The 22,094-nt window shown below is 50.3% G+C and overlaps 1 protein-coding gene across 2 annotated transcripts in view; it reads left to right on the forward strand.

Annotated features, from left to right (window-relative positions):
- Nucleotides 1–242: 242 nt before the first annotated feature.
- Nucleotides 243–22,094, forward strand: part of TLN1 (talin 1) — a 35,596-nt gene continuing 13,744 nt past the window's right edge. Inside the window, exons 1-29 of one of the 2 annotated variants that reach the window (XM_012463320.2) lie at nt 243–363; nt 7,034–7,196; nt 7,439–7,536; nt 7,799–7,928; nt 8,034–8,186; nt 8,420–8,562; nt 8,675–8,802; nt 10,164–10,224; nt 10,863–10,967; nt 11,900–12,055; nt 12,781–12,882; nt 13,169–13,245; nt 13,459–13,639; nt 13,826–13,939; nt 14,053–14,161; nt 14,395–14,603; nt 14,767–14,865; nt 15,884–16,051; nt 16,210–16,504; nt 17,101–17,267; nt 18,596–18,724; nt 18,900–19,016; nt 19,096–19,209; nt 19,413–19,547; nt 19,709–19,837; nt 20,507–20,609; nt 20,763–20,971; nt 21,372–21,491; nt 21,704–21,901. In XM_012463320.2, the coding sequence (XP_012318743.2) occupies nt 7,067–7,196; nt 7,439–7,536; nt 7,799–7,928; nt 8,034–8,186; nt 8,420–8,562; nt 8,675–8,802; nt 10,164–10,224; nt 10,863–10,967; nt 11,900–12,055; nt 12,781–12,882; nt 13,169–13,245; nt 13,459–13,639; nt 13,826–13,939; nt 14,053–14,161; nt 14,395–14,603; nt 14,767–14,865; nt 15,884–16,051; nt 16,210–16,504; nt 17,101–17,267; nt 18,596–18,724; nt 18,900–19,016; nt 19,096–19,209; nt 19,413–19,547; nt 19,709–19,837; nt 20,507–20,609; nt 20,763–20,971; nt 21,372–21,491; nt 21,704–21,901 (3,879 nt within the window). In that variant the 5' untranslated portion in view covers nt 243–363; nt 7,034–7,066. Of the gene's footprint in view, nt 364–6,978; nt 7,197–7,438; nt 7,537–7,798; nt 7,929–8,033; nt 8,187–8,419; nt 8,563–8,674; nt 8,803–10,163; nt 10,225–10,862; nt 10,968–11,899; nt 12,056–12,780; nt 12,883–13,168; nt 13,246–13,458; nt 13,640–13,825; nt 13,940–14,052; nt 14,162–14,394; nt 14,604–14,766; nt 14,866–15,883; nt 16,052–16,209; nt 16,505–17,100; nt 17,268–18,595; nt 18,725–18,899; nt 19,017–19,095; nt 19,210–19,412; nt 19,548–19,708; nt 19,838–20,506; nt 20,610–20,762; nt 20,972–21,371; nt 21,492–21,703; nt 21,902–22,094 lie in introns of both variants that reach the window. The other variant, XM_012463321.2, reaches the window with a different exon arrangement.

Here is a 22,094-nt window from a genome sequence, read left to right on the forward strand (position 1 = left end):
GGTTCCCGGGCTCCGGCTCCGCCTTCTCCCCCCGGCTAGAAAAAGGAAGAGTTCGGGCCTAAAAGGAAACTCGGGCGTCATACGGGCGTCGTCTCCGGATTGTGCCGCACCCTCGCTTCCTGCCAGGGAGGGGCTGCCGGGCTTCGGCGGCTCCCGAGCATCGAGAGCGGGGCCAGAGCAGCTTCCTGCCGGCCCCGCGACCATAGAGCGCGGGCCCAGGGCGCCGCCCGCGGGTGGGGGACGTTCCCGGGACGGAAGTGGCCGAGGGAGTGTCGAAGGGAAGGCGAGGCCGGAGCCAGAGGGCGACCCGAGAAGCGGCAAGGCTGCGGGCCGGCGGGCGGGGCGCAGAGCCAGGCAGCGCAGGTAGGCCGGACCGGGCCGGGCCGGGCCGGGCGGGGGCCTTAGGGTGGGGCCGCGGGGCCTGGCCCCTGTGGCGGGCGGGCGGGCGGGGCCCTGCCTCTCCTTCGTGTCCGGTTCGGGTCCTATTAGTGGGAGAGGTCAGCGTCCAGCGCATCTCGGCCTGGGCTCGGCGTGAAGTAGCCCGTCTTAGAGGAGACAGACCTTTCCTGGGAGCAGTCTTCTGTCTGGGATAGGCGTTGGGGAGCTCAGTGAGGAGTTGGGTGGCAGCGGGGCGCAGGGCGGGGACGGGCTTTGGTGTTAGCTGATAGCGGGCATGTGGGTAGGAAAGCTTTGGGTGAGTTGAGGATTAGGTGGGGTCGGTTTAGGAATGAGGGGTCGCTATAGGAGTTAAAAACTGGAGTTAAAACTTGAGTCAGTGTGAGTCAGGTCCGTTTTGGATAGGTAAGGTTTAAATTAAGGTCATTATTTTGTTTACTGGCATGGCCAGTATACTTCATAATTCGAGTTCAGGATCGGGTTAAGGGTCAACAACAGGAATCAGGTTAGAAGCCTGAGGGATTAAAGAACGTTGGCATGCTCACTATTAAGGATAAACAGTGAAAGGGTGAGTTAGGAATCAGGTTACAAATGAACTTTAGGCTTTGGGGTCAACATTTAGGGTTAACATCAGGGGATTTGGTGTTAAAGGTAAAACGTAGATCAGTGTTAGGGATCAGGGATTGGATATGGGTCTTTGCTAGGAAAGAGATGAATGTCCAAGCCAGTACTGGGAATCAGAAAACAAATTAGAGGTGGGGTTAGTATTAGGAATTTGGGGCAACTTTAGGGGTTGTGGTTTGAGGCTAGCGTAGTTGACCTTGAGCAGATTAAATTTAAGAGGTTGGCAGTAGGTAAATGCACTTCTTTTGTAGGGAAGTTCTTTATTCCTATGTAGTTACAGGGGCTTCTTTACACCCAGAGAGATGACAAACTAATTTGAGGGTAGCGTTCTGGCTTCAGCTAGAATTGCAGGCATCTGGGATTCCAGCTTCTGTATTCCATTCTTTAAGTCCAGGGCTCTTGCTGTGGCCACCACGGTTAGGGTACAGAGATTCTGGACTGTGTTGTTTACAGGATTGGTGGGAAATAGGGACCCAGGATGTACAAGGCCTAGTCACAAGTTGGGGGCTGCCTAGGGAAGAAGGAGCTGGTGATTATGGGGAAGGCAGACCAAGGAAACACTATCGCCATTGGAGAAAGGGGTAACTGAATCGCCTGAAAGTTTAGCCCAACTGCCTCCCACTTCACTTGTTCTCTAGGTATTAAGCCCACCTCTCCAACTCTCATCCCTGACTCTGCATTTCACACCTGTCCTGCCTGCCCACTTACAAAATACTTCATTTGCCTTTAACTCTTGCATGTTCATCTTACCTGTTCCCATCCTCAGTTCTACCTCCCTCCCCAACCCTTAGTCCACACATCCTCCCTGAATTTACCCTCATCATAATCTGAGCTTTCCCATCATTTTAAATTACTCTCCTACCATTTTCACCCAGTCCTGTACCTACATTCCACCTGGTTATCTGCTGAATACCCTACTCCCTGCTGTGTGCCATCCCCTAGATCTAAGCCTCTTTTAATTTCTTGGTCCATTTGTAGATCCCCTTCCCCCACTCCCCAGCAGAAAAGAGGAAATGAGACCCAAAGAGGAAACTGGGTCTTGCTGATCCCACGCACAGCCAGGCCACTGACCACACCCCCATTTCACTCCCATCCTGACCCTGCCACTGACCACAGCACTATCCTCTACTCAGCCTGACCCAGCCGTTGCCTATACCCCATCCCCCACCCCAGCTCCAGCTTTACTTAGACATTTCCAATGCCCCTTCACTTTCACATCCCCACCCCAGCCTAATTTAGCTACTGACCACAGGCCAGTCTCTTCTTAACCTCCTATAGCCTGAGCTGGCCTCTGACCTTAACCCATCATTCCCTGACTTAGCCACCATCCATGTAATCATTCCTCCCCTTCCCCCAGCCTGATCCAATGACTGGTCATATATGTATTTTTCCCAACACCATCATCGCTAGCATTCTCCCATCCTTTTTCTACACCCTGTCTTCCAGGGTGTAGAAGGCTGCATTCCCAGCCTGATGTAGTTGCTAACCCCACCCCATCTGTCCCTAGTGGCTGCTAATCATATACCCATCCCCTTATTCCCATAGCCCAAACACATCCCCTAACCACTGCCTCATCCTTACATGCTCTGCCCAATCTGATCCTTTCCCCTCTTCCCAGTTCCTCACCTAAACTCAGGCTACCCCAGCCACTGAAGTGTCTGCCGATGATAGGAAGCTATGGGACCCTAACCTGACTACCTTAGTAGTTATCAGGTCCTGTCAATTCTACCTCCCCAGATTTCTTCTGAGTGACATCTTCCTCAATGCCATTCTAAACTCTGGCTTCATTACCTTTAATTTGCACTAATACAGTGTCCTTCTAACTAATCTTCAAGGTAGCTGCCAGAGTTATTTTTCTAAAATCCAGTTCTGGTTGTGTCTCATCTCTCCTCAAGACTCCCTTGGCCTCCTCTTGCCTTCTAGTAAGTAAAATTCCTCATATCCCTCTCTAGTCTTCCTCTTCCTTTCCATCCTAACCCTGACTTCCCCACCACTGCTCCCTTGCAGGTATCCTGTGCTTCAACCAGCCTGCCCGCTCACTTCCCTGAATGCTCCTCCACGATTTCCTGCTTCTCCATCTTTGCTTATGCTATTTCTCTGCCTAGAGTGAAAGCTACCTCTGACACAACTCCAGCTGGCTGGTGTAGTGGAGAGAGCTTGGGCTTTGCAGTCAGAAAGACTTGGGTTTGGATCCTGGCTTCACAACTTATTATTTGGAGAAGTATTGAACAAGTATTTAACTTCTTTGAGCTTGTTTTCTGATCTGTAAAAATGGAAATAATGACACCTACTGTAAGGATTAAATGAAATTATGTGTGCAATGCAAGTGACATAGTCAATAAACGGCAGATCACTATTATTTTTATTATTAATTTTATTATCTCTATTTGTTAAAATTCTAACTTCAAATGACATCTATCATAGTGACTTTTTGGTTCCCCTTCCCTAACTTAAAGGAATCTCTCCTCTGAGCACACACCTTTTGACTCTTACCACATCCTGCCCTCTGTTGTGATTCTGTACTTGACTTATTGACTCATCTTGTGGACTGGGAGCCCTTTGAAGGCAAAGGCTAGGTCTTTCTGATCTTGGTCCCCAGCCACTAAAAGTTTGGCCCAGAGTCTTCCCCACAACTGGCCCAAAAGGTATGCTTGCTGGGTGAATAGAGAATGTCTACATAATGGGAGGAGAGATGCTGGATTCGGGGTATGCTTGTTATGGAGGTTACCTGTGTGAAAGCTGTGGGCATAGGATGGGCTCCCTACGGAAGATAATGCAGTCCTGATGGGATCTGTGCAGGGGCTGTGTGATGGAGACAGTGTGTATATAGACAGTAAGGTAGCTTTGTGGGAAAGAGCTCTGCATAGGTTGGGGTGTATTTGAAGAGAATGAGTGTGCATGTGGGTATGGAGGGACTGTGCTGGGGGAAGTTTGGTGCAGCCCTCCAGCTAGCTGCCCAGTCCAGCTTTAAATGAGCCTCCAGCAGCCTGAGGCCGGATATGTCAGTCTCACCCACAGCCCTCCCCCCTTGCCAGTGGTTGCGGACTCAGAGGCCAAATTTGGTAACAGACTGAGTGTTACTCCCCCATCCCTCTTATAATCTGACTGTCTTAGGCGCTTTCCTGTTGTCCCTCTCTGTAACTCCCTATCTTTCTGCAATTCCCTTTGTCGGTATCTGCTCTGACTATATTCTCCAAGTACCCCAAATTCCTTAGCCCCAATACCCTTACATTCCATTCCTTGCTGGGATTTGACCTCCTGTCCTCCATTCCCCCCCTCCAATTGCCCAACTCCTTTGGAATGCATCTCAGGAATGTATTGAGGGAGGAGGAGTTCCCTGGGAGGGGGACACCGTGGTGGAGGAGTTGCTGTTCTGTAAAACGTGACTGAAAGCGGAGCAAAGTTCTCAGGCCAAAGCAGGAACGAGCTAGCTTCTACTCATACTTCCAGCGGCCTTGTTCTTTGCCACTACCACCACCCACAAATTCACTGAACAGTTCTTTGCCTCCACTCACCCTCTTGTAGCTATGTGAATGTCCACTGTGGACCAGCTGGGGAGTAAGGGTAGGCATGACTCAGCTCCCTTATCAGGGTCTCACCAGAGGCTTCTGTGCTTGAGGAAGAAGGGGGTGTCTAAATGTCCGGAGGAAATTGGGGGAGACATGCAATTTCAGCTTAGAGTGAAGGGTCCTTTCAGTCCTCCTCGGCTTGTCGGACTCCTCCAGCTTCTCAGATCCTCCAGCCCAGCCTTCATTCTTTCATGGTCAGCAACTCCATAACAGGTCTGTGCATCTAGAACACCAAAGCGGATAGTAATAAGGTTGTGCAAAGTGCCCCAGGAGTGGGGAGGGGGCAGAGAGCTGAAACTGGGGAAACTGGGAGAGTCCTCTCTTATGTGGGAGTAAAGACAGAGAGCCGTGGTTCTTCTCTTTTGAGACTCTGGGCTGCTTATGAGGTCAGAAATGGTCTATCTGCCACTCAGTGCTAGACCCCTGATCTATACCTTTTTCACATCTGCCTCCTGTCTCTTGTTTCTACATAGATTTTCAGTTCTCCTCATCCCATCTCTCCTAACCTCTTTACCCTCTACCCATTCTTAACTTCCCTGGCTTTCAAATGCCTTTTGTATCCTAACACCCCCATCTCTGCTTCCCAACCTTCCCTTCTCATCCTGCTTTTCCCTACTTGAGGCTTGTAGTTTGCCAGGAGGGGAATGGGCAGCTTGAATTTGCTCATTCTTAGTTAAGAGGCACCCGATCTCTGTACCAAGCTGGGGCACATCATCAGCTGCTGGGCAGACTTGTCCTCTTGCAGCCTGTGCACCACCTGCTGCCTCCAGTAGCCCCTATAGCCTGCTGAGAGGGGTGCCAGAAGGGTGGAGGAAGGTGGGGTAGAACTAGTTTTCTGAGCTGCACTGAAAATACTGTCGGGGAAGCAGATGAGATGAGCAGAATTTGAGACAGACCTGCTGAAGAGAAGAAAGCACAGGAGGAGTTGCAGAACTGAGTATTAACTTGGTGACTTGGAACAAGCAAGGACTGAGTTACAAGGACCGGGTTCTTTCTCTGGCCTGCCTTGAAAATGTTTCCTGTCTTCCCAGAATCTGTTTCCCCTTCTCCAAAATTCAAGAGTTGACCAGATAACTTCTGAGATACATCCCTTTGAGTTAGAGAATCATAATTCGGCTAGGTGAGGTGGCTCACGCCTATAATCCCAGCACTTTGGGAGACCAGGGCAGGTGGATCACAAGGTCAGGCAATCGAGACCATCCTGGCCAACATGGTGAAACTCCACCTCTACTAAGATATAAATAATTAGCCGGGTGTGGTGGCATGTGCCTGTAGTCCCAGCTACTCGGGAGACTGAGGCAGGGAAATTGCTTGAACCCAGGAGGCGGAGGTTACAGTGAGCCAAGGTCACACCACTGTATTCCAGTGTGGCGACAGAGCAAGACTCCCCAGAAAAAGAAAGGAGAGAGAGAGAATCATAATTCTAGCTTGATTGCCTGGGAAGCCCAGTACAGGGTTAGGCTCCTTGAGACTCCCCCCAGCATCTCAGGTTAGAGAAAAGGGGCAAAAGCAGACCCCGGATGGCTTGAACAACTAGTATTTGGTCTCCCTGCCAGGCTAGCTAGAGTTTGTTTGCCAGGTTCAAGAGCCCTAGGGAATTATAACATCTTCATTTTGCAGAGAAGGCAGCTAAAGCCATGAGAAGGAAGCTCACATGAGAAGAAAGCTCTGAAAATCCCAGACAGGAAAGAACCAGCAGGACATAGCAGGCAACAAAGAGAGAAAAATACTGAACCAGGCAAAAATGAAAACAAGGCAGGAGTAGGGCTAAGAAAGGCAATCAGGGAAAAGAGGCAAGAGAGACACTTGGATGAAAGTAGGGAGGTACAAATTCCGGTGGTGGGGCAGGGCAATATCCTCAGGTAGCACTGCACTGCAGACCTGCTCTTATACCTTGCAGACCAGCCTCTCCTTTCATTCAGATGTCTTAAATGGTCAGGACTTGTTCTTTTGATGTAAATAATTTTTCACTCTTTTTTTTTTTAAATGCGGAGTCTTGCTCTGTTGCCAGACTGGAGTGCAGTGGCGCAATCTCGGCTCACTGCAACCTCCGCCTCCTGGGTTCAAGCGATTCTTCCGCCTCAGCCTCCTGAGTAGCTGGGACCACAGGCGCGTGCCACCACGCCCAACTAATTTTTGTATTTTCAGTAGAGATGGGGTTTCACCATGTTGGCCAGGATGGTCTCAATCTCTTGACCTTGTGACTCAATCTCTTGACCTTGTGATCCCCCCACCTTGGCCTCCCAAAGTGCGGGATTATAGGTATAAACCACCGCGCCCGGCCCATTTCACTCTTTAAAATTATTAAATATGATGAAAACAACCTTATTACTGTCTGCTTTGGTGAGTCCCTTTCAAAAACACTCTTCCCTGGGACTCTACTATCTAGGAGGCTCTTCTCCCACCAGAAGAGTGTATTCTAATGCCCTGATGCCATGGGCCAGGTGTAGCCAGGCTGGAGAAAAGAAGCTGTCACCATGGTTGCACTTTCGCTGAAGATCAGCATTGGGAATGTGGTGAAGACGATGCAGTTTGAACCATCTACCATGGTGTACGACGCCTGCCGCATCATTCGTGAGCGGATCCCTGAGGCCCCGGCTGGCCCTCGTGAGTCTGACTCCCCAGGTGGCTGGAGTGAGAGTCCTCAGTCCCTTCTTATTCCAGGCTCTCATCCTTGAGAATTGACTGCTTTGTCCCCAAAGCCTACTCACCCCTCAGGTCTGTGCTTCATGGTTCCCTCCTTCTCCTTTAGGCCCAAGGTCATGGGAGAAATAGTCAGGGGCAGTGGTACAGCTGTTCAGCCACATTGGGGTCTTCATAATCCTAAGGTGATCCATCCTCTCTTTTAGCCAGCGACTTTGGGCTTTTTCTGTCAGATGATGACCCCAAAAAGGGTATATGGCTGGAGGCTGGGAAAGCTTTGGACTACTACATGCTCCGAAATGGGGTAAGTATCCCTTCATCAAGGACTACCACATCTCCTTCCATCAACTTCCCCCGTTTCACCTCCTGTTTTCAGTACCCACATCTGTTGTCTCTTAGCCCTTCCCATGCTTTCTCCCTATTACAGACAATCATAATTCCCTGCTTTTGAATGAACCACTGTAGTCTTCCTTTCAGTGCTCCACTCTCTTCCCACAGGCTATGTCAAGAGGAAATAATACCCATAGCTTAGAGTAGGCCCTTGTCTCTTTTTCCTGCCCTAACAGGACACTATGGAGTACAAGAAGAAACAGAGACCCCTGAAGATCCGTATGCTGGATGGAACTGTGAAGACGATCATGGTGGATGACTCTAAGACTGTCACTGACATGCTCATGACCATCTGTGCCCGAATTGGTAAGGGGCCCCAGTACAGATGAAGGCCTGGGCCAGAAAGCCTCAACTCTCTCAAAAGGCATGGATGCAATGCCTGGGAAGCTAACAAGCCATCTCCTTCCCCAGGCATCACCAACCATGATGAATATTCATTGGTTCGAGAGCTGATGGAAGAGAAAAAGGAGGAGGTGACAGGGACCTTAAGAAAGGACAAGACATTGCTGCGAGATGAAAAGAAAATGGAGAAACTAAAGCAGAAATTGCACACAGATGACGAGTGTAAGCAGAACCAGAAAAAAGAGGGCTTTGGAAATGGGCAGGGTGGGAAGGGGCTTCAGCATCTGCTTATGCCAGGCACTGTTTTACACCCTGGGGATACATCAGTAAGAAAGCAAAGTCCTACACTCATGGAACTTAGATTTAAGTGAGGGGAGGTAGGAAATGGAGAAACAGAGACCAGACAGCACAGGGGCCATGGGGGTTTGGCACTGAAGGGACTCTCTATGTCCCAGTGAACTGGCTGGACCATGGCCGGACACTGAGAGAGCAGGGAGTAGAGGAGCATGAGACACTGCTGCTGCGGAGGAAGTTCTTTTACTCAGACCAGAATGTGGATTCCCGGGATCCTGTGCAGCTGAACCTCCTGTATGTGCAGGTATGGAGAGGACATGGCTCAGGTTGGGCAGGAAGAGGGAGGGACTGGAAGCACAGTGGGGGTGTCTCTGCACCCACATGCAACATTTGCCTCCTTGCCCTGTGCTTTCCAGGCGCGAGATGACATCCTGAATGGCTCCCACCCTGTCTCCTTTGACAAGGCCTGTGAGTTTGCTGGCTTCCAATGCCAGATCCAGTTTGGGCCCCACAATGAGCAGAAGCACAAGGCTGGCTTCCTCGAGTGAGTGACCCACATCCTGTACCCTGTCAGGGCCCAGGACTCCCTGCCATTGTGACCCCAGTGGACCTGTCTCCATTCCAAGCCTGCCCCCACCATCTCTTCTTCTGGGGTACCAGGGTTTGACTGACGTAGCTACCCTTTTAGTTGCCATCATCCATTGTCTCTTCTCTGCCTCTGGAATATGAATGTAGTTTAGCATCTCTGTCCCTACCCCCACCTCTGAAGCAAGCATATCACTTTTTTTTGAGATTCTCTGAAGAATTTCGCTACAGTAACCAGAGGGAAACAGGGTAAAATTTTCCCAGTAGGGAACATGGGTTAAAAGTCTCACAAGCCAAAAAAAAAAAAAAAAAAAAAAAAAAATGTCTCACAAGCCTCATCTGCTGGTGGTTTCTTGGAATGCAGAGTTTGCTGTGGCTTTCTCAGCATCCTAAGTGCATGATCATCCTTCTAGAAAGCCTTCTCCTCTTGGTTCCCTGAAATGGTGCTCTAGACCCACTTTCCCTCAGGGACTGCACCTCCAACTTAGTTTTCCTCAGTCCCTTTCCCTACAAGGAGAAACACAGATCACATTAAGAGTTCATACTGGCCGGGTGTGGTTGCTCATGCCTGTAATTCCAGCACTTTGGGAGGCCGAGGCAGGCAGATCAGCTGAGGTTGGGAGTTTGAGACCAGCCTGACCAACATGGCGAAACTCCATCTCTACTAAAAATACAAAATTAGCTTGGTATGGTGGTGCATTCCTGTATTCCCAGCTACTGAGGAGGCTGAGACGGGAGAATCGCTTGAACCCAGGAGGCAGAGGTTGCGGTGAGCCAAGATTGCACCATTGCACTTCAGCCTGGGCAACAAGAACAAAACTCTTGTCTCAAAACAAAACAACAAAAAGTTCTGCTGGGCACAGTGGCTTACACCTGTAATCCCAGCACTTTGGGAGGCTGAGACGGGCAGATCATGAGGTCAGGAGTTCAAGAACAGCCTGGCCAACATGGTGAAACCCCGTCTTTACTAAAAATAAAATAGCCAGGTGCGGGGGCAGGTACCTGTAATCCCAGCTAGTCTGGAGGCTAAGGCAGGTGAATTGCTTGAACCTGGGAGGTGGAGGTTGCAGTGAGCCAAGATTGTCCCATTGGACTCTAGCCTGGGTGACAGAGTGAGACCCATCTCAGGAAAAAAAAAAAAAGTTTATAATAAGTCACCTCTATTTCAGAAGATAATCTAGACTATTCCGTTAGAGTCTTCCTTCTCCCCAAAGATAACACTGTCCTAGGTATTTCGTCATACCCCTAGGCCAACAGTTCATGGCCCACATGTCCCCTGATGCTGTCTACCACATGCTGACCCTCCCTTTTCTGGTGTAGCCTGAAGGACTTCCTGCCCAAGGAGTATGTGAAGCAGAAGGGAGAGCGTAAGATCTTCCAGGTGAATGTGGGTAGGGGAAAGTATTTGGGATGACCGCGGAGCTTTGCTGCTTAATCTTACTGACTAAATGGCCCCCCGCCTGCTCCCCATCTCCCCTAACCCTGCTTTCACCCACCAGGCTGTTGTCCCAACTTACCTCTGCCAAGAAAGCAGACAACTTGGGCTTTTAGTCTCAGCTCCATCCCTGCTTTTGCTGTGCAATTCAGTTCAGTATTCTTGTATTCTTTTATTTACCTCTAATTTGGGATAACATTGCTTGCCCTATGTAGGACTGATGGAAGGATCAAATGAGGTAGCAGATCTGAAATTACCGTGAAAGAGTATAATCTTTGTCCACGTGTAAGGTGTTATCCCCACTCTGAATACTCAGCCCAAAAGGCCTTCTCTTTGCCCTTCTACTTCCAAACTCTCTGTTCATATCTCCAGAATGTCTGCAAGTTTCTTGACTGTATCCCTTGACTCATCGCTTCTGCATAGCTCTTTTCAGCCCCAATCCTGTCACCCTCATTCTCACATCTTGCACTCTTGAACCTCTCCAGTGTCCCCATAATTCTCTCTCATTATAGTTAGCATCCAGCCTTAGTTCCGTAGCTGTGATATTAAACTCTTTGCTAAATTCTTCCCCATTTTATGCTCAGGCACACAAGAATTGTGGGCAGATGAGTGAGATTGAGGCCAAGGTCCGCTACGTGAAGCTAGCTCGTTCTCTCAAGACTTACGGTGTCTCCTTCTTCCTGGTGAAGGTGGGTTATGGACCCTTTTCACTGCCCTCCTTATTTCCCACTCTTTCCCTTTTCTGTCTCTGAAAGTCTCTGACCTTTCCTTTTGTCACATTTCCTACCATTCCCTAAGAGTCCCATTCTCTTCTTTGCTCTGACCTTGTGAAAACCTGCCTGTTGCCAGACGCAGTGGCTCACGCCTGTAATCCCAACACTTTGGGAGGCCAAGGTGGGTGGATCATGAGGTCAAGAGATGGAGACCATCCTGGCCAACATGGTGAAACCCCATCTCTACTAAAAATACAAAAATTAGCTGGGTGTGGTGGTGCGTGCCTGTAGTCCCAGCTACTTGGGAGGCTGAGGCAGGAGAATCGCTTGAACCCAGGAGGCAGAGGTTGCAGTGAGCGGAGATTGGGCCACTGCACTCCAGCCTGGTGACAGAACGATACTCTATCTCAAAAAGAAAAATAAATCTTGGCCGGGTGCGGTGGCTCAAGCCTGTAATCCCAGCACTTTGGGAGGCCGAGGCGGGTGGATCACGAGGTCAAGAGATCGAGACCATCCTGGTCAACATTGTGAAACCCCGTCTCTACTAATACAAAAAATTAGCTGGGCACGGTGGCGCGTGCCTGTAATCCCAGCTACTCAGGAGGCTGAGGCAGGAGAATTGCCTGAACCCAGGAGGCGGAGGTTGCGGTGAGCCGAGATCGCGCCATTGCACTCCAGCCTGGGTATCAAGAGTGAAACTCCGTCTCAAAAAAAAAAAAAAAAAAAAAAAAAAAGAAAAATAAATCTTTAGGAAAAAAAAAAAGAAAACCTTCCTGTCATTAGCCCTTCCCTCCCAACCCTGCATTTTCTCTTGTCCATTAACCCTCCAGACCACCTCAACATCCCTATGGTTTCATTCACCTCTCATTTGACCTCTGACCTGTAAAACACCAACCTCTGCCTCACAGGAAAAAATGAAAGGGAAGAACAAGCTAGTGCCCAGGCTTCTGGGCATCACCAAGGAGTGTGTGATGCGAGTGGATGAGAAGACTAAGGAAGTGATCCAGGAATGGAACCTCACCAACATCAAACGCTGGGCTGCCTCTCCCAAAAGCTTCACCCTGGTGAGTCTGGGGACTCCAACAAGAAAGTGCTTTGGGAGTTCCAGAAAAGGGGCAGCTGCAGAGGTCTTTCCCTTCTCTTGGGGTAAGTATACTGAGTATTACTCCAGAGGAAAAAAAAGAGGTTAGAGTAGATGGAGAACCTTCCTCTGGGGAGTGTGAGGCTTAAATGAAACAGGTGATGAACTTATTTTTTTAAATCAGCAGAACAAAATTCTTATCAGCAAGCTGAGATCACAGGAATTCTTGCAGGGGTGGTGAAAGGAAAAATGTGATAACCACCTTCTTTCAGCAGCAGCTATATACAGTAAATTTTTGACTTTATATTACAGGGTTATGAATTGACAACTGATATGAACTGATGAAGTACCCCAATGACATAAATTACAGGAAATGCTGTTTTTTTCCCTTTTGGATACTAGGGCCAACCTTAAAGTATGGCCATTTAATGCTACATATTACATCCTCCCAATTTTATCATGAGAGTAAAAGTAAGAGACTTCCTAAATGATATGTATTTTAAACTGTGTAGTGTAGAGGCCACTCCTCAGAAGTAAAAAATTTCCCTCCAAGGAGGAAAATAAACAGGAATTTGAAGAAAGGTGGGCATCCTCCAAGTTGGCACAAGATGGCATCTCATCAGCTCAACCTTGGGCCTCCTATCCTAGCCATTTCCATTCTGGATAGATTCGAGCTTTTCTGCTGAGTCCCTCACCTTGTCACTCTAGGATTTTGGGGATTACCAAGATGGCTACTACTCAGTACAGACAACTGAAGGGGAGCAGATTGCACAGCTCATTGCCGGCTACATCGATATCATCCTGAAGAAGGTGAGCACTGCCTGCCCTGGCCTTTTCCTTATTTCCCCTTGCCCTCTCCTTTAGAAGTGGGCACTCAGGTTGCTTGAACCTTGGAGGCACAGGTTGCAGTGAGCCAAAATCGCACCACTGCATTCCACCCTGGGTGACAGTGAGACTCTGTCTCAAACAAATAAACAAAAAAGAAATGGACACTCAGCTTCTGCAAAATGGCTGGTTGCAGAAAGAAGAGGTTGCCTTTTCTCCACTTCCCTCTTCTTTAACTATCTTAACCCTTGTTCCTTTTTTCTTCCTACAGAAAAAAAGCAAGGATCACTTTGGGCTGGAGGGAGACGAGGAGTCTACTATGCTGGAGGACTCAGTGTCTCCCAAAAAGTACGAAGGGAGTTGGGTTGATCCCATCCCCCAGGGGTAGAGAAGGCAAGGCCTGACTCTAAGGACTCTTGTGGGGTGGTGAGTCCTTAGAATGGTTCCATAACTAGTTGCAGGCTGTAGTCAGACCTCACGTACCTGCAAAGGTAGTGTAACTCAGTGGGAGGGGTAGAGCTGAGGAGTCCTCTGTGAGCTCAATAGTTCCTCCCTCTACAGGTCAACAGTCCTGCAGCAGCAGTACAACCGGGTGGGGAAAGTGGAGCATGGTTCTGTGGCCCTGCCTGCCATCATGCGCTCTGGAGCCTCTGGTCCTGAGAATTTCCAGGTGGGCAGCATGCCCCCTGCCCAGCAGCAGATTACCAGTGGCCAGATGCACCGAGGACACATGCCTCCTCTGGTAAGTGTCCCACTTCCACCATGGTGTCAGGGCCCTTCTCTCAGCCTCAACTAGGCCGAGCCAAGAGTTAGGCAGTCTTTTCCTAGGTCCCTATTTGTATTTCTCTCCCTAGCCCCTGGTTCTCTTTTTACTTGCTCTTTTCTCCAAACATCCATTCCAGTCCCTGTTTCTCCCCACTTGTCTTAGACTTCAGCCCAGCAGGCACTCACTGGAACCATTAACTCCAGCATGCAGGCTGTGCAGGCTGCCCAGGCCACCCTGGATGACTTTGACACCCTGCCTCCTCTTGGCCAGGATGCTGTGAGTATGGGATGGAGGAGAGGCCGGTGGTACTGAAGCTGGGACCCCAAGGGACAGGGATGAGGTGAACCAAACCAGGGCAGATCTTGATGGTCTTTTCCTCTCTCTTTCAGGCCTCTAAGGCCTGGCGTAAGAATAAGATGGATGAATCAAAGCATGAGATCCACTCCCAGGTAGATGCCATCACAGCTGGTACTGCGTCTGTGGTGAACCTGACAGCAGGTAGGCCAGATACTAGCTTCCAGGTGTGTGATGGGGCAAGGGGGTGCTAGCGTGTGCAGGCATGCATGTGACTGGCTTCATGTGTGACTGTGCCTTGACTCATTATGGAAGGGACTGTGTGTGCGTCTCTCTGTGGATGTGTGTATGACTAACTGGGTGTGACAGTGCTCCTTCCCCAGCCCATCGTCTGGCCTGCCCTGTCTCTCATGTTCCTCTTCTTCCTTTTCCCTTAGGGGACCCTGCTGAGACAGACTATACTGCAGTGGGCTGTGCAGTCACCACAATCTCCTCCAACCTGACAGAGATGTCCCGTGGGGTGAAGCTGCTGGCTGCCCTGCTAGAGGACGAAGGCGGCAGTGGCCGTCCCCTGTTGCAGGCAGCAAAAGGCCTTGCGGGGGCGGTATCAGAACTGCTGCGCAGTGCCCAACCAGCCAGTGCTGAGGTCAGGGGCCACAGGGTTGGGTTAGGGTGGAGACAGGGTTCAAGCCCAAGGAGAAAGGGCAATCCAAGCCACAGAATGGAAGCGTGGGTCCTGTGGGCCTGTGAGACCCACAGGCATGTGGGCAGGGATTAGGCAGCTTCTGACTGGTGTTCACTCTCCACAGCCCCGTCAGAACCTGCTGCAAGCAGCTGGGAACGTGGGCCAGGCCAGTGGGGAGCTGTTGCAACAAATTGGGGAAAGTGATACTGACCCCCACTTCCAGGTTGGTGACTTACCCAACCCCCCAGAACCCCAACTAGGAAGTAACTTATGTTCCTGAATCCAGTTCCTAGTCCTGGCTTCCATGAATTGACCCCTGAAAACCAATCTGAACCTCTGTTTCCAGAGGATGATACTGGCAACTTCTGATTTGTCTTTTAAGGGTTAGAATTCAGAACCTCTGAATCCAGACTTAACCTGCTAGTTTACTCCTGGCCCTCATTGATAGTATTCTTTAGCCCCTGTCATCGTTTCCCTCTCTTCCCCATACATAGCCCTTGCTCCAACTTGAGGACACCCCACAATGCCGTAGACCATGCCACCCTGAGGATAGTGTTCCTCTAGCTCTCCCCGTTTCCCACTCCATGCCAATTTCCTTAGCTGACTTTTCACCCTGGATTTCCCATGCAGATATGTGCACCCAGAGGGGCTGGGGTTCGATCTCCCCCCGATTCCCCTACGGTAACGGCCTCTGGCCTGGGCGTTCCCAGCTTTGTCCTCTCTGAGCCGCATACACTCGTTTCTGTACCTCTCCCTCAGCCTCCTGGGGGACCAGCACTTGGTGGGAGATGAGGAGGCCTGGCAAAGGCAGGCTTTGGGAAATGGGATCAGGTAGGGCAGTACAGGGACTTGTTCCCAAGACTCTAGGATGACCACTTCTGATCCAAGATCAAGAAGTGGTGTAAAGAAGCTGGGGGTGAGGGATCCCAGGAGATACCTCCTTTCCTTATCCCACTGTAACAGCGCTACCTTCCTCTCCCCATCATCATCGAGTGTATTCGCCTCATGTGTGTCTCCGTTTGGTGTAGGCTGTATTTCTCTCGGTGTGGGTTTCTTCCTTGGGCGGGGGGGGGTCTGTCCTGCTGGGTGCTCAGGGCAGTGGCTCGGAGTAGGTTCTGGTTGCTTCCGCGTACACGCTCCTCTGATTGGATCAATGGGAATAATGAAGCAGCTTATGCCTCTGAAAAGTGTCTGAATCCCAAGTGCAATCTCAGGTCATGCTAACTGCTGCTTTCTCACAGGATGTGCTAATGCAGCTCGCCAAAGCTGTGGCAAGTGCTGCAGCTGCCCTGGTCCTCAAGGCTAAGAGTGTGGCCCAGCGGACAGAGGACTCGGGGCTCCAGACCCAGGTTATCGCTGCAGCAACACAGTGTGCCCTGTCCACTTCCCAACTAGTGGCCTGTACTAAGGTGAGCCCCAAAGGTTGCTCTAGTCTGTGCTGAGGGGTGAGCCTCTCATTATATTTCTTTGGCTCTGGAGGCCTCCTCACCCATCCCAGTTACTGTAATGAGCAGCACACTCTACCTCCTTTCCTTGCCTACATCTCTGACATTCACTTTACCCACAGGTGGTGGCACCTACAATCAGCTCACCTGTCTGCCAAGAGCAACTGGTGGAGGCTGGACGACTGGTAGCCAAAGCCGTGGAGGGCTGTGTGTCTGCCTCCCAGGCTGCTACAGAGGATGGGCAGCTGTTGCGAGGGGTAGGAGCAGCAGCCACAGCTGTCACTCAGGCCTTGAATGAGCTGCTACAGCATGTGAAGGCCCATGCCACAGGGGCTGGGCCTGCTGGCCGTTATGACCAGGCCACTGACACCATCCTTACAGTCACGGAGAACATCTTTAGCTCCATGGGTGATGCTGGTAAGACACCCACCCCCAAGAAAACAAAAAACTCCACCAAGATTCCCTAAGCCCTCCAGACATCACCCCCTTGTGGACCCAACCACTTCACCCCAAGGAAATCTGCACAGTGTGGTCTTGCCAGCCATAGAACCAGAGGCTTGTCATTTAAGCTTTCTGAACCCTCTGCTTCCCCTTCTGTAAAAGGAGTAATAAATCCTCTACCTTCCCTGGAGCATTTAAAGAATATACCAAAGTATGCACAAAAATATATGGAAAGTGGCATGAAAGTGGTATAGCTTTTCCCACTATAGCCCTGACCCCAAAAGTTTTCACAGAGAGTGTCTCATCTTCTCAAGGCTACTTGCTGAAAATACCCATTGGGGACTGTCCTTCTCCCATAAGAACCCACTGGAGAATCTGTTCTTCTCCAAAATCCTAAACTCGGAAAAAAAAATAGCTCCAAAGAAATCATGCAAGAGCTTTTGCCAGTCTCTTTTCTGTCCCTAAAGCCCCCATCTACCTTGTCTACACCACTTTTCCCCACCTTTGTGCCCACCACTGACACCTTCTCAGTGTCTCTGGCTTCCTCGCCTGACTGTGTCCTATGCTTTCAGGGGAGATGGTGCGACAGGCCCGCATCCTGGCCCAAGCCACATCTGACCTGGTCAATGCCATCAAGGCCGATGCTGAGGGGGAGAGTGACCTGGAGAACTCCCGCAAGCTCTTAAGCGCTGCCAAGATCCTAGCTGATGCCACAGCCAAGATGGTAGAGGCTGCCAAGGTACAAAGACTTCTGTACGTACTCCCAGACTGGGCCCTGGAGGGAAGTAGAGAGGTCCAGATAGTCACCCTCATCTGATGGGGGAGACCCAGGAAAAGCAGAACATGCAAGAGGCAAATATAGGAGCACTCAGGAAATGAATGAGCCCCAAAGCTACAAGTGAGCCATGGCTCAGGCTTCCAGCCAGTTGACTCCCAGAATATTCTTTTGTACTTTTAAATATATATTTTTAAATTTTTAAATTTTTATTTTTTTGGGGGGCAGTTCTCACTATGTTGCCCAGGCTGGTCTCAAACACTTGTACTCAAGTGATCCTCTCACCTCAGCCTCCCAAAGTGCTGGGATTACAGGCATGAGCCACCGTGCCAGGCCTAAAGTTATTTTTTTAATTGATATAATTTTACATATTCATAAGGTATATAGTGATGTTTCAATACATATGTAGTAATCAGATCAGAGTAATTAATATATCCATCATTTATCCAAATATTTATCATTTCTTTGTGTTGGGAACATTCAGTATCCTTGTAGCTATTCAGAAATATGTAACATTCTTAACTAGAGTCATCCTACAGTGGTGTAGAATGCTAGAACTTATTCCTGTCTAGCTGTAATTTTGTGTCCTTTAATAAGTCTCTCCCATCCCTCTGTCGTAGTCAACCATATCCTTTTCTTTTAAGTCCAAGGTCTGTGATTTCTATTTTTTTTTTTTTAATTTACAAAATTGGACAGAGAATGCAATTGATGATGTGATTCCTATTTTTACCTTCTTTGCTGCTACCCTGTCTGGGATTCCTCTCCTTTCTGGTCTTCCTTGTGAATACACATAGGAATTCAGTCTCTGGGGCCTCTGCTGCCAGCAGTACAGAGAAAGACAAGGCAGTAGGACAGTGAGACACCAGGAAGCAGAGAACCATCAGAAGGAAGCCCAAACGATTCCTGGGCTCTGGGGCTTTTCAGTTGGCAGGAGTAAGCAGGTTCCCTGCTTTGGTATTTCTGAGATGCCTGCTCTAAACTGAGTCCTCCTTTGCCCAGGGAGCTCTACTCACCTCACTCATGTGTGGTATAGTCCCCAAGGAGGGGAAGACAAAATAATCCCACCTTATGAAAGGATTTCAGCATCCAGTGGGAATCCTAGCCCCCTGAAGTTTCCCATTGACCTTGATGAGGCAGCTCCTCTCAAAGGTGATTGCCTTTCAGTGGGGCCAGTTAGAGATGACTTCAAGAAAATATGTGAATTTTAAACTGAGTCTAGAGGAGTGAGAGAAGAGCTTCTTTAGGATCTGCAGGGGAGCTGGGTGATGACTGTCTTTCCACCTCTTCCACAGGGAGCAGCTGCCCACCCCGACAGCGAGGAGCAGCAGCAGCGGCTGCGGGAGGCAGCTGAAGGGCTGCGCATGGCTACCAATGCAGCCGCGCAGAATGCCATCAAGAAAAAGCTGGTGCAGCGCCTAGAGGTGAGGCTGGGAGATTCACCAGGAGCAAAAGAGAGTGTGGTGCTGTGGGAGGAATTAACTGGAAGGGAGGTGCAGAGAATCTGTTAATATTTCCTTGGGGCATAGCCTGGGCAAAGTAGGCCAGGGACTGGGCATGGGAATCCATAGACTTGGTCTGACTACTGTGTCTTCACAGCACGCAGCCAAGCAGGCTGCAGCCTCAGCTACACAGACCATCGCTGCAGCCCAGCACGCAGCCTCTACCCCCAAGGCCTCTGCCGGCCCCCAGCCCCTGCTGGTGCAGAGCTGCAAGGTAAGACTCTAGGAAGCATGTGGAAGTGGGAGTGGGAAGAGGGAGACTTGTGCATCTCTCATGACATTTTCACCTACAGGCGGTGGCAGAGCAGATTCCGCTGCTGGTGCAGGGTGTCCGAGGAAGCCAAGCCCAGCCTGACAGCCCCAGTGCTCAGCTTGCCCTCATTGCTGCCAGCCAGAGTTTCCTTCAGGCAAGGCACCCTCTCCCCGCTTCTCTGACCTGACCCTCCCACCTTTCTAAGACTCCTCCATCTCCCACAGTTGGAATCTCTGCCAACAACTTCTTTCCCAATACCAAGCCCCAATGTTCCCTACATCCTGACCATCATTAGTCCTTGTACCCAAGCCCAGAGGGAGAATGACACACTTCATCTGCCTACCTATTTCCCAACAGCCAGGTGGGAAGATGGTGGCAGCTGCAAAGGCCTCAGTGCCGACGATTCAGGACCAGGCTTCAGCCATGCAGCTGAGTCAGTGTGCCAAGAACCTGGGCACTGCACTGGCTGAACTCCGGACAGCTGCCCAGAAGGTATGGAAGCTGCCGATGGCTTTGGAAAATGAGGGTGGAGTCCTGTGATGAGAGGAAATCTGTGCAGAATAACTCGAGATGAGGATAATTGGGTAATCAGAGGCATTGGTGAGACACAGCAGGCAGGACCTTCTACACCCAAAACCCCTTTCTTATCATAGGCTCAGGAAGCATGTGGACCTTTGGAGATGGATTCTGCACTGAGTGTGGTACAGAATCTAGAGAAAGACCTGCAGGAAGTGAAGGCAGCAGCTCGAGATGGCAAACTTAAACCCTTACCGGGGGAGACAGTAAGTATGCTTACGACCTCATTCTTACTCAAATCTTAAAGTCTTCCTTCCCCTCTGTGCCCCAGAGCTGCTCAAAACCTTTCTTCCCTCTCTCTCTCCCTCCCTCCCTCTCGTCCTTCCTTCCTTGCTTCCTTTCTTTTTTTTTCTTTCCTTTCTTTTTCTCTTTCTTTCTCACTTTTGTCCTCCCTTCCTTCCTCCCTTCCTTCCTCCCTCCATCCCTCCCTCCCTTCCTTCCCTTTCTTTCCTCCCTTCCTTCCTTTTTTCTTTTCTTTTTCTTTTTTTTTATTTCTTTCTTCATTTTGAGATGGAGTCCTGCTCTGTTGCCCAGGCTGGAGTGCAATGGCGCGATAGCTCACTGCAACCTCTGCCTCCTGGGTTTAAGCCGTTCTCCTGCCTCAGCTTCCTGAGTATCTGGGATTACAGGCATGCACCACCACACCTGACTAATATTTAGAAGAGATGGAGTTTCGCCATGTTGCCCAGGCTGGTCTTGAACTCCTGGCCTCAGGTGATCCACCTGCCTCGGCCTCCCAAACTGTCAGGATTATAGGTGTTAGCCACTGCACCTGGCCCAAAACCTTTATTTAAACTGCCACCTCTCCCCAAGTACTTCCTCAAGTTCCTTCTCCTCACCTCCTCAAGCCCAGTTCTTTATCCCTTCATCATTAGATGGAGAAGTGTGCCCAGGACCTGGGCAACAGCACCAAAGCTGTGAGCTCTGCCATCGCCAAGCTACTGGGAGAGGTCGCCCAGGGCAATGAGAATTATGCAGGTATGTGGGCAGAGAGCCAGGCATGGAGCACATCGTGGGAGAGGTAGGGAGATGGGAGCTGGATGAGGGATGGGACTGACAGAGGAAACCACTGGAATCAAGGCCTGGTAATGAAGACAACTTTCCTTCCCTCCTTTCTCCTCATCTCCCCAGGTATTGCAGCTCGAGATGTGGCAGGTGGGCTGCGGTCACTGGCCCAGGCCGCTAGAGGAGTCGCTGCACTGACATCAGATCCCACAGTACAGGCCATTGTGCTTGACACAGCCAGCGATGTGCTGGACAAGGCCAGCAGCCTCATTGAAGAGGCGAAAAAGGCAGCTGGTCATCCAGGGGACCCTGAGAGCCAGCAGCGGCTTGCCCAGGTCAGGTATTGGGAAAGGGCCACTCCCTCCCTCTCCCCCAGGTTCCTTCATAAGGTCTACCCTGATTGAGGCCAGAGCTCCTGACCCTTGACCACAGTAACAGAGCGATGTCTTCTTGGGTCTGCTCTCGAGAGCCCCTCTCTGGATTCCACCCTTGTGTTCTCTCGGTCTTGTAGAAGTATCTCAGTTGAGTTCAGTTATGGGCCAAGCTGAACACCAAGTTTGGGGAAGTTTAATTACTGTAACTTGATACCCTAACCTCAGCCTGTTCACCTACAATGCCCCCTTTCTTTTTTCACTTCCAGAGGTAGTAGAGCTAGTCATCTCCCATGTCACATGAATGGAGGCAATCTCTCAAATTCTTTACACTTGGGCAACCCTGTCTCCTTTCTCACCCCAGGTGGCTAAAGCAGTGACCCAGGCTCTGAACCGCTGTGTCAGCTGCCTCCCTGGCCAGCGTGATGTGGATAATGCCCTGAGAGCAGTTGGCGATGCCAGCAAGCGACTCCTGAGTGACTCGGTAGGAGAACAGTAGGGGATGGGGTATCATAGGTATCAAAGAATGCCAAGACTCTCCTTCCTTGCTCTCGGTTGTCCTTCAACCCTGACTTCCCAGATCGGTCCCCTCTCATTACTCCCAGGTTATGTGCCCACCTTCTCAGACCTCCTTTAACAAACTTCTCCCTGTGTCATTCCCCATTCTTTTGTCTGACTTCCTCTCTCACCCTGCAGCTTCCTCCTAGCACTGGGACATTTCAAGAAGCTCAAAGCCGGTTGAATGAAGCTGCTGCTGGGCTGAATCAGGCAGCCACAGAACTGGTGCAGGCCTCTCGGGGAACCCCTCAGGACCTGGCTCGAGCCTCAGGCCGATTTGGACAGGACTTCAGCACCTTCCTGGAAGCTGGTGTGGAGATGGCAGGCCAGGCTCCGGTATGAAGAGGGAGAGGGTCTGGTTGCATGGTCCCCACTGAGGGTTAGATAGGAGGCAGCTGGGTAACCTGTCCTGACTTGCTCCTGGCTCCCTTCCCTCCCCAGTCTCTAGCAGTACTTGAGTGTCTGGGCAAGAAGATCCCTTTTAGAGACAGATAAGAAAGGACAGGACAATGCATTGACCTTGTCACCT

Source organism: Aotus nancymaae, unplaced genomic scaffold (assembly GCF_030222135.1).
Source record: "Aotus nancymaae isolate 86718 unplaced genomic scaffold, 86718_ANA_hifiasm-v0.15.2.pri h1tg000003l, whole genome shotgun sequence".
In the NCBI taxonomy this organism is placed as follows: Eukaryota; Metazoa; Chordata; class Mammalia; order Primates; family Aotidae; genus Aotus; species Aotus nancymaae.